Source organism: Cygnus atratus, chromosome 1, assembly GCF_013377495.2.
Source record: "Cygnus atratus isolate AKBS03 ecotype Queensland, Australia chromosome 1, CAtr_DNAZoo_HiC_assembly, whole genome shotgun sequence".
NCBI classification, from domain to species: Eukaryota; Metazoa; Chordata; class Aves; order Anseriformes; family Anatidae; genus Cygnus; species Cygnus atratus.
The window spans coordinates 37,634,632-37,646,581 of NC_066362.1; the positions used below are offsets into that span (position 1 = coordinate 37,634,632).

General features: G+C 40.7%; 1 protein-coding gene across 1 annotated transcript; it reads right to left on the bottom strand.

Annotated features, from left to right (window-relative positions):
• Positions 1–8,554: 8,554 nt before the first annotated feature.
• IL22 (interleukin 22) lies at positions 8,555–10,714 on the bottom strand. Its single transcript, XM_035544160.1, has 5 exons — positions 10,511–10,714; positions 9,705–9,770; positions 9,466–9,609; positions 9,154–9,219; positions 8,555–8,668 (listed from the first exon to the last, which is right to left on the bottom strand). Exons 1-5 carry the CDS (start codon positions 10,712–10,714, stop codon positions 8,555–8,557), a joined length of 594 nt encoding a protein of 197 aa, XP_035400053.1.
• Between the last annotated feature and the right edge of the window lie 1,236 nt (positions 10,715–11,950).

The window sequence follows — 11,950 nt, forward strand, 5'->3', positions numbered from 1 at the left end:
GAATGCAAAGCACTCCCTGAATATTTCAAGACACTGTTCAAATATCTCCAGCTGTGTAATTAAAAATCAGTAAAAACTTCATGACTAGACAAGGATTTGTGTTTGACATAAAACCTTTATACGGATATCCTTTACTAGTCACATCATTGTAGTCTGTTGGGGAGATTGTTATTTGAGAGGAATGATTATTGAATATGAAAGCATATTCATATTGTCCCAATCAACCCATTACAAGCTCTCACTTAATGGCAGTGATTCAGTTTCTATACTGTTTAGAAAATGTGAGTTTGATCCCCACCATACTCTTTAAGAAAATCCCTGTACAGAGGTATTATTGCACAGTTTACAGAGATGCTTGGCAGAAACAGACAGCTCAGCTTCCCCATGTAGACAGACAGCTGTTCCAAACTCTTGACTTTCTCTTGCACACAGAATAGTATTCAGAAGCCTGTGACCTGCTTTCTCTTGAAATTTCATTACGGCTTTATAAAACGGTTATACTAAAATTGTAAAAGGAAAAAGCAAACCGCGTGGAAACCTTGGCACGGTTCTGGGGGAGGAGGGTGCCTACATCTAGGCTGGTAGAAGTGGGTCATTTTGTATGGCACCACTTTTACATCCAAGAGCTTCTGTCTCCTTCCATCTTTGTATCCCACTTTTCAGCTTTTTCTCTTTCCTTCATTTTTTCTTACCCTTCTTGTCTTGTATTCTATTTTTTCTACAGTTTTAAAATTTAATTTTTAAAGCTTTTTCCCCTCTGTTCTCTTATCCCAGTACATCCCTGAGCAGCTTGGCAATGCCAACTGAGGGTGCCTGGACGGCTCTGTGAGTAATGTCGACTGAGAGTTGGGCCAGATGATTGTGAAGCTGCAGAAGCTGATTTCTTGGTGTTGGGAATGAACGTTGTATCCTGGCTGCTATTGGACTGACTGCTGCAGGATGTCTGCAAACTTGGTTCTCCAACAGTAGCATCAGAAAATAACAGCAAGGGAAGCAATGGCACAGTAGGCAATAACAAGATTTTCTAGGGCATTTTTCCACTGGAGGTACCATCCTCCCTCTGGTGAACTTAAACCTATTGGTAATGGTTGTGGTTCCTTCAGTTACATTTCCCTTGGAAGTAGCCCCCATTTGGTCTGTGACCCGAAGTCAGAGATTGCTGCCGTGGTGGCATCTCTTCAGCTTTTGTTCAACAGCCCCTTAACATCTCCGGAAAACAATAAAATATTCCAGTGGAAAAGGCCTCCAGAGAGAGAGAGATAGAGAAATCCTTTCTCATCATTCTTATTATTCTCTGAATTTGTTACATCAGCAGAAAAAGGCTAAATCTATACCTCTCCTTGTGGGCTGGGTAAATTTCAAAACAACCTTGATTTTAGTGTCTTTTTTCCAGCTCTAATTAAATCTTTCAGTATTTTTAACCAATTGGGAAGAAACTTTTGGCAGTTTCACTGAAAACGACAGTGTATGTTGGCCCAATACCAAACACCAGATAAACTCCTCTGGGATTGTTAAACCTTTCCTCACATTTCCAGTTTAGATTAGATTATTTGAAAGCAAATCTTTTCACAGAAGAATTCCTTCCCTTGAGAAGGAGTATTTTCCCAGTAAATTTACCTTCACTCCAATTAGCAGATCCATAAAAATCAGATTTCTTTTGCTTTGATATTCAACCATGCTGCTTCAAAACTTTCAGGCAAGCCCTGAAAAGAATATCAGGTCTGAAATATTTGGTCAAACCTTTGAATTCTACTGAGGTTTGCCCTTACTAATCTGTCACTTCTGAAAACAAACATTTTATTTATCACAGCAAAGAACAGGAGATACTTTGTCAATCCACAACCTCTCTTTTATCTCAGTTCTGATAATGAGGTTACAGAATAAACCTAACCTTCTTGGCCAGAACTTCATATTGCGGCTCTAAGAAATTCTCTGTTTTACTTTTCGGAAATGTAGAAAAGATGAGTTGCTCCCTTCTTCCTATTTTCAGAGAAACCTCTCATGTTCATCTCACCTAAAACACATTCTTTATTATTAATTGTTCATTTCCAGCATCATTGGAAACATTGCATAAACTGAAGTTTGTAACTGCAAGTGACATTAAAATAGCAATGGAAAACAGTTAAGAAATGAAAAACGAAATCTAAATTTATTGCCAAAATGTTTCCAAAGTAAAATACAATAGATGAAGCTATTTGTTTCTGGTTCTCTCTCTTGCCAGTAGCTTGACCTGGGAGCAACATAACTCCCTGCAGTTCACAGCTGGGATTTGTCACGCCTGGCCATAGACCTCTGGAGGCTGGATCTCTGAGCGGAGGATGGCTCTCTCATCACCCAGGGTTCCCTCTGTGGCTGGTGGGGGGGAATGGGCCCTCAGAGGATGCCTCACCTCATCTGCCTGACATCCTTGCTGTTGAGGGAGCTGGAGATGTCTGTCTACATCACAGGCTCTGTGGAGACCTCTGGACACCAACTGAGAGTTTGTTGGCTAGTTTTCTGGCACCCAAGGTAGAGGTGACTGATACAAGGCCATTATCAAAATGAGGAAACCATGTGGTGTTTTACCAGCTTGTTGGATCAGAGGGATGGTCACCACTTTGTTTTGCATTCCTGGTCACTGCCCAGAAGTCCTTGTCACTTAACTGAATCATTGGCAGATTCAAAATGATGCCACAGTTGAGTAGCTCCCTGTTTTGAAGACTTCAGCCTCACACATCAAGTTAAATCAGAAAGTTGGTGTGTAAGGAACTGTCTTGCATTTTCTGAGACACACAGGGGTCCCAACAAACCAAGATACTTTTCTGAATGTTATGCAACTTCTATTACATACAACAGCAATGATCATTGTGTTGATGTTAACAAATTCATCCCTACAACTTAATCATATTTTTTGCCAAATTCTGTGCTTGACTAACAAGTATTGCCCATTTTTGTGTTACTTGAAGAAGAATGAACTTCAGATCTGTTAAACTCTAAATCTGGGATTATCTACCTAAAATGTCAGTTATTGAAATTGTTTATGATTAAACATGACAAGGGGAGAGAAAATCTGAATTTTCTTCTGTTGTTCAAGACTGACAGAAGTTACATTATAAAGGAGAACTATAGGAATTGGTCAAACCAGAAATTTTAGAGACATGTTTGATAACAAGTATTAACCCAAGACAAAGTCTGGATAGTTTTAGAATAACAAACAAACAAAATAAAGGTCTCTGCAATGACAAACAGTGTGTAATCTTTATTTTGGAGCCTTTGTTTCCCAAATAAGTGTCAATATGGTGAACTTTTTGGAACAAGCCTTTCCCTGGAGCAGTCCAGTTTCTCACATCTATCTAACACGTGTTCAAATCTTTCGTCTTTTCTGTGTAATACAATTAAGTTGATACACATACAAACAACAAGCCTTATCTTGAAGTCAGTAGGAAGTTTCTTTCTATATTCTGTGGAGCAAGACCATATAAATGATGACCTATCCATTGGGGAGATCTTACACATCATGGCCTATTGCAAAAGACAAATCAGAAAGTCAGTCTTCAAGAATGCATAACTTTTAGGCTTTGCCCCAGACAACACTGCCCATTCCTTTCACAGTTGGAATCAACCGAACAGAATATCATCACCACTCCTTAAACATACTGTTGGGTTTGGAAGTGCTCCTCTTTTGGAAAAATCTTTAAATTGATACAATTTGGCAGTTTTTGGAACACAATATCTTTTGCATTCAGTCATTTGAAACTAGGGCTACAATTCACACTGATATGCCTTAATGGTTCTCATGAATTAATTTGTTGAAGATAAATGGGCAGTACTTCTCAGGATATTTTTTTAAATTTCTCTCCAGAGTTGGAAAGCTGTAGGAATACCTTCTTTTCTAAACCATTCATGAGTGTATTCCAAATGAAAGATAGCAATCAATATCTGTGAATTTGGCCAGAGATTTGGAATTTAATGGTTAAGCAGAGAGAGGGACTTCCTAGACTTCAGAAGAAATCATTTCACTGACACAGTAATTTAATACTTTTGCTAGTGGTGAAATTCATACAGTTCATCTGATAAGGTCTGGCTATGTGTAAACCCAGAAAAAGTTGTTATAAATGGATATGAGTTTAGAACCACATGTGGCCCCAGAGATGCCATCAGCCTTAACACAGTTTATATTTAGTCATTTACCTCACTCAAATAAAACTTCCTAACAAATTCTTGAACAACATTGAATCCTGGTCTGGATCCCATGAAAGGCTGCATGACTTTCCTACCCACATGTGCTGGTTTATGCACCATGTCATAGGTAACTGCCTGCCAAAAATCCCTGGAGTACCACAGGACTGCACTATAGGTTTTCCTTCTTTCCATGGTCTCTACCTTCTTGGCAGCATCAGTAATAAGCCTGAGGTTGACTTTAATGTCTCTACCAATCCTGCTTCATGTTAGCAAGACAGTTCTGCTCCAGATCACACCAGTTTTACAAACATCCATTGGCTACTGATGATGGCTATGACTGAAAAGGCACAGCCTATCAGGAATGTATGGTTATTCAATGCAGTCCATACCTTCTTCAAAGCAGAGTTCAGCTAATTGTGTTTTAAAGCACAGGATGATATAGTCACATGCTGCTGGTTAACCATTGGGATAGCTTCAGCTTCAGCTCTTGGAAACCTCTAAAATATACTTCCAGCAGCAAACTGGAAATATCAACGCTTTCTTATTCTAGGTCACTTGAAGAGTATATATTCAGACACTGAATATGTAAATCTCATAACTGAGTAAAACTCAATATAATATATTTAACAGAGGTTTCTTAAACTGTCACCAATACTTACTCAGCAGGATGTGGAAACTTCTCTTCATGCTTTGGGTTCCCCTGTCTTCTCTATATGAAGTTTCAGAGTTAGCTTAAATGTTTTATAATTATCTATGTAGCAAAAAAGTGCCTGTTCCGGTCCCCTAATGTAAGTGAAGGGGAGGGAGGACAAGTCCACAGAAAGTAAATCTGTCCTTTTTTTTTTGCCTTTTAAAAGGTCCCCCAGTCTCCACAACAGAGGTGTCCTCAACAAAGGATGTGAAGCAAACACCCTCCCTAACAACGCTAAGTCAAGAACCTCTGGGAATTACAAATAGTCCATAACTTGGCCAGGGTAGCGGTGAGGAAAGGAAAATAGGGCAACGGAAATTGTGCGAACAACAGGGTTTCTGTTTGGTGACCCAACCGAAAAATTAAACCCAAAAAAATTCATTTTGGGTCAGCCCAAAGTACTTGTCAAACTCAAAATGAAAGAACTCATTTTGCTTTCGTATCTCTTTTCATCGTTTGAGAGAAAATGTAGGTAAAATTCTAAACCAAAACAGTATTTTGAAGTATAAAACTGAAATATTTTATTTGGGAAATGCCAAAATTCAATACTTCAGCGTGATTTCCCTTTTCTGAGCTGTAACTATTGACTGAAATGAAACCCAGCTTGTCTGACTCAAATTACTTCTTTATTTCCTTTTTGTTCAGTAATTGTTTGTCCCATACATTTCCTTGGTTGTAAGGGAAATCTCCGACTTCTACTTCCTTTGTCTGTTCAAAACTGACCATCAACCAGCATCTTTCACACGCCCACAAGCCACACATACCCTGCAAGAAAATCTGTGTAGGAAATTCTGCAAAATTTGCCGTGTGGCATTTTCAGGGTTCCAGCTCACTAGGTTACCATGGCAGAGTCTTCCATCTGATGGTTTTCCAGGTTGAGGAAGTTGATACATAAATTACTATCATTTACACCAGTGAACAAAAGGTTTATTTGGGTTTACCCCAGGGTGGAAAGCTTGAGAGATTGATTTGACGTGTCTGGGTAGGACAGCTCAAAAAGGACAGTGTGGAAGGGGCCTAGAGGAAGTAGAAGAAAGTAATAAGTTAATTATCCATTTGCGAAGCGATGCTATCAATGAGGAACAGCACAAATGGTTCTTGGTCTAGTCTCTATAACCAAGGAAGAAAATGGGTACTTCTAGAGAAAATCCCTCTCATTCTGTTCAGAGTCACAGTCTTTATAAACCTATAATGTAGATCAGATGAATCACACCTGAATAATTCCTAATACCCTTCATTACGTGTAAAGGGAGCCAAGTGTAACTTTGGGATAGGGTTGTCTATGAAAGGTCAGTGAGATGAATTCTCCAGCTGGTGTTTAACTTCCATTTTTTAACTTTTGCTGTCAGCTGTTGCAAGTTTGAATGATAAGAGAAAGGATGTCAGACAAAGAGAAAAGATGTCGGACAACAGCTCTTGATAATGTCATTGCTTATCCGACAAGTAAGAAAATAAATATCCTCTTCAATATAATAAAAGGTTAAATCCCTAACACTGTCATATGTTAGCAAAGCCTGTCTGGCTGTCACCATTGGGTCACTTCTGCCTTGACTGTGAACAGGGATATAATTCATATGTTGAGAGACACAAAGCAGAGTGGAGCAAAGCAAACCACGTTGATTGCATCTAGTTTGACAGGCAATGGACATCTATCACCCAGATGCATCATATATCAGCTCAGTATGCGAGTTCCCACAAGAAAGTGTTATATCGGTTAACAGAAACCTTTTTCAAATTGGGTGTGGGTGGATGTTTTTGTCCTGAGACCACTCTGGTTCAGGACTCACATGGCATAGCTTAATCTTGCTTTAATGACAGTTCATTACAACAGCTGATGTAAGATGCATTGAAACTAACTACATTTGGACTAGCTTTCACAGAATTGTAGGGGTTGGAAGGGACCTCAAGAGATCATCAGGTAAAACCCCCCTTTGATTCCTCTTTGAATGTAATTATGACACTACCAAGACAGAAATCATTTCCCAAAAATATTTTTACAATTTACAATATCTATTCATGGGGATTCTTCTAGATATCTCTTTAGCAACGATTTTTTAATTTTAATTTCCCTGAGATGCCGTGTTTACAAGACTTCACCTGCACTGCCACCTCAGCTGGGTCCTTTATTCTGAGGAACTTCATCATGACTTTTTTTTAAAATGTGGACAGAATACTGCTGACTGGATGAAGAAACGATAAAGCCTTGTTCAAGAAGTCTTTACCAGTTGCTGACTATCCACAATTATATATTTACTCTGATTTTCTGACTATTTGGATACTTTTAACCTCTTCAACCTTTATCCAACCACTAATAACTCTGGCTGTACTAGAGCAACTCCTTTGTCTTTGCCCAGGGGACATTGCTGAACCGCAGAAGAATCATAGAATCATTAAGGTTGAAAAAGACCTCCAAGATCATCTGGTCCAACCAGATCATCTGAAAAACCTGATAATGATGGTTTAAAGTGTTATTCAGTGACTTCACATTTATATGTCTAGGAGCTTGTATCAAGAGGAGGCACCAAGCAATTCCCTTCTGAAGTGCTCTCAAAACCACGATGCTGCAGAGCACCATTTGGGCTTTCAGCATGCCTTTGGGTCAGTGAGAACTCAGAGCTTTGAATTTTCACTTTGCTGCTGCTGCTTGACCGTCTCCATCTCCTCTGACCAGAGGAGGGGGGGGACAGTTTGAGATTTTTTTGCCAACAGCTGTTCAAGACTGGATCTTTCCTAAGGAGGTGCTGAGGCAGAACCAATGAACCTTACCAGTGACTCTCTGGAGTGTTGTGATTTTTCCCACCCCCACCCACAAGAAAGGCTGATCCATGTGCTCCCCACTAAGCTCCAGCCTGTGACAAGTGGAAATTTCAGCATTAAGGTGAAGAAGCATTTTCCCAAGCTTTCCTAAGCTCGCATCCTTTCTGGATACAAGGATACAGCCACAGGCCCAGCAGCCCCGCATGCATGGTATATGTCACCTCCCCTGTGTTTCAGTAAAAGAGAAAAGCTCTATAAAATAGCAATATTAGATGACCCAAAATATTTATTATAATAAATTACTGAATAGGCATTTATAAAACAATACATCTGCATATAAATATTACACAGCGGTTTTAATTTCATAGTTCATGTAAAAGCCTCTAGTACAGCTTCATAAATACATTTTCTTGGCTATGTTTCAATTTATATAAATAAAAGTATGTATAATTATTACCTTAAAATAAGTTACTATTAAATATAAGTGAAAAAACTAATTTCTGAATGTTCAAAATACCAACATTTCAGGTAAGGGTCAGAAGAGGGCAACATACACAAGAGAGATTTCCAATAAAAGACAAAACTTCCTGGCCACAGAGCACTGCCTACCTTGACCAAAGCTGGCACAGGTGTCAAATCTCAGCCTATTAAATACAGAAACAGTTGCTTTATTCCAATGCAGATGAGCAGAGTAGGAGCATGCCTTTGAAAATAACTAGTGTGCTGTGTTGAAATGTAGCAACACATACTGTTCTGGAGTTTTTGTTTGGAAAGAAGGCAGCAGTATGCATCCAGTCTCTACACAATTAGTTGGCTATTTTCAGTACAGGTTAAAAAACATATACTGAATCTACAGATGTGATTTTTTCCACAGTAGTTAATCAATTTGAATAATAGTATGAGTTTTTTTGGAGACATCTCTTCAAGACTGATCTTTTTTTTTTTTCAGTTTTTCTTCTTGTTCCCTCCCTTCTTTGGTGCATCAGTACAAGCATTTTCTAGGTAGTCAAACAGTAAATCCAGTTCTCCGATGGCTTTATTCTTTCCATTCTCTCCCAACTAGAAAAGAGCAGAATACAAGTTTTAGTATCTCACTGTTTCTCAAATTTAAATTAAGCTTGTCACAGAAACTGACTTGAGAACTTACTCTCCTTATTCTCACAAGCAGTTGTAATTATTGACTATTGATATACTACTTTTACTATAGATATTGACTACTATATATAGCAGTTGTAAATATTGACTATTAAAGTCATTATATCATAAGATATAAATTAGCTCTTTCAAATCCAGTCTAGGATACACAATGATCTGCAGCCTGACTTCTGAGGGACAATTTTAAATTACTATAACACATGCGGAAAGTTAATAGCACCAATGAAGGAGGGCTGGAAGTGGAAACATCACTAATCACTTCTTTAATGCCCCTGCAAACTTCACATCTTAAATAAACTCCAGAACTTGTTTCATAACTAGATCAGCCTTAATTCGGCTAAATAATTGGGGTTTTGAACTGTTCTATTTAAATGTTGGGGAAAATATACCTGTTTCATTTTGCTCTTCATTTCTTCCAGGTTCTTTTCAATGTGCTCTCTGTTTCCTGAGAATTTCTATTAAAAAATAAAAATAAAAATAAAAATCCAGAGGTAACATTGGCATCTGTATGTGACAATATGCTGCTGCTTTTTTTTCTTTTTTTTTTTTCACACCTTTCTATCAACCTCCAGTTTGATATCTTTGATCTGAGGTTTCCTTTCATATCACTGCCTTTTGCCACTGTTTGCAGCTTTCTGAGATTCGGGAGCAGTGATGAGATTCACGATTCAGCAAAGGGAAAGAAGCCCCACACAACTTACACATCTGCTCAGCTCCGAGGTCAGGGATGCCAGGAACTGTGCCACCTCCTCGGCGTATGGGTACTTCTCCCTGGCCTCAGTGAGAAGGACGTCTTTCACTATAATCTCCACAATTCTCTTCATCATGTAACAGCGGTTGTTTTCCTATGCACGCAAGTAGAAGGTCATGTTAAATCATGGTGAGAGGTCAACGAGTGCTGCAGAAGGACGCCAAATCATCCTCCCGGTGTAGGACTTACCTTGATGTTGATGTAGAGCTGCTGCCCAATGAGCCTGTTGTCAGTGTCCTGGTCTGAGGCCCTGGCCTGAGAGGAGAAAGGAAATGTCAGATGGGGGTGGGAGCCTTACCTATAAATTAACAGTAAACCCTAAGGTTTTTATCAACAACAGTCCAGGTGACACAAGGAAATTGACATCATAGATATCTTGTTCAGGGTAGATAATTTCGGACATTGTGGCTGTTTCTCCCCTTAACTGTCTAAGAATCAAGGTCACTGGAAAATAAATAAGAAGAAATCTGAATTCCTGTCCCTCTCTTAAATGTTAGACATCATAGTGGTTACGACGACTAAAGCAGATACTGTGGGTGGCCATCCTCAGCGTGGCCCACAGTGCTGCGGGGAGGTGCTGCAGCTCTCAATGGTGTACAACAGGGGGACATACACATGGCAAGGGCAGGCCAAAAACCCGTCCAAGCAGAGAACCCCAGGAGCTGCCTGGCCATGGCTGGAGTCCCAGACAGACCCAGCTCTGAATGGGCTGGGAAACAAGAGAAATTTAAGCTCATGCCTCACAATTGCTGCAGCAGCCATTCCAGAGGAGCTGAACTGCACCAGGGCTGCAGGAGAGGCAGCACCTTCCCCTGACCACACCACCAGCAGGCAACAGACCTACTCCACATGTCAAGAACTGCCTCACTGCAAATACTTGTTGCTCTATGGAAAGGCATGAGAAAGAGAGAGAAATGTTGAAGGCTAGAAGCCAGGGAAACAGCAGAGAAGGAGGTCCTCCTATCCTGCCATGAAGGGCAGATGGGTTACTGTACCATTTTAGCCAAGGTGTAGGTGCGATTCCTGATGTAGTGCTGCTGAAAGTTGGTCTTCCTGAGCCTGCAGGCTTGGTGGCTGGTAGAAGCCACCCCTGCCCCTTTTGGAGGCAGCGGGCTGGTGAGAAGAAGAGGGAGACAGCAACAGCAGCAGAAGAAGACCCATCCTGAGAAGCTCTTGGTCAAGGTCTGCAGGGAGGCCATGGTTCACGATCCAAAGTCGTCTGTCCCAGCAGGCTGCAGTTACAGAGCTCAGCACTGACGAGAGAGAGTAATGTTAGCGTCAGGGAGAATAGGCAAGGGCAGGACAGGAGAGGCACGGAGGCTGCTAGCCTTACCTTTGCTGTGATTCTAGATGTGCTCTGAAGGAGGTGAGGTGCACCTTATATAGGGCCATCAACATCTCTCTCAGCTTTTTTTTTGGGTATTGGTGGTGAATTAAAAATGACATCAGCAAGTCTCTTACTTTCCAGTATCCTCTTCTGAGAACTACTTAACCACTATAAAACCCACAAATACAACTTCAAGGCCATTGTAGTCCTTAGATTCTTATAAAGCAAACCAACTTTTAATGCAAGGACAAAACAGGGGGTTTTACTGGGGCAGGAATCCTGAATCTTTTTTGTATAAAAACATTTGAGAAATGTGTGTGTGCCTTCTGTCCTGATTGCACCACACTAATTATATTGGCAATTTGATGGCAGGTAATATCATCTATATTTATCTCTGTTCATTTTCTGTTGTAAAGGACCTGTGCCCCACTGGAGCTGATGGGGGTACACAAATGGTCAGTCTGCTCCAGACCCAAAGGACTGACCACCGGTGGTTCTCATCCTGCAAATACCCTTCCCATGCTGTGCCCCACTGGAGTCACCAGCTGTCTGCCCATCACTGTGTAATTCCCTCTGAGAGATCAGAAACTGTGGGACCAACGCTGTATTTCTCATATCCCTTATCTCCCAAATTCCCATTTTCCAAAAAAAAAAAAAGATCTGTATTCCAGGCTGTAACCAGGGGTGATGACCAGAGCCATGGTCATGCACTTACTTGTCCAGGTGATTTCCATGTTCCTCATCCTGTTCTGCTGATGTAAAGGTGCAGTGCTGCACCTTGAGCCTGAAATATTATGCAGAGTGCTAGAGGGAAACTGTTCTCTCCTTAGAGAGCAACTTGCAACCCAGCTGAGATCACAATACATGAGGATGCAGAACTGGTACAAATGCAAGCTCCTGGTTGTCTGACACCCACAGAGCATGCAGGTGACAAATGCGAGAAATTGGACCCAGCGAGCCAAAGCTCCAGCTCTGCATCTGAGAGCAAACGGGCTACCCTGGGGCTGAGCTTCACCCCTCATGGCTGAGGCTCTCAGGACAAGCATAGCTCATCTGGAGCTTGCCTTATTATGTGCAGGAGGGTAGAGCAGGAGGACCACTTGCTGGA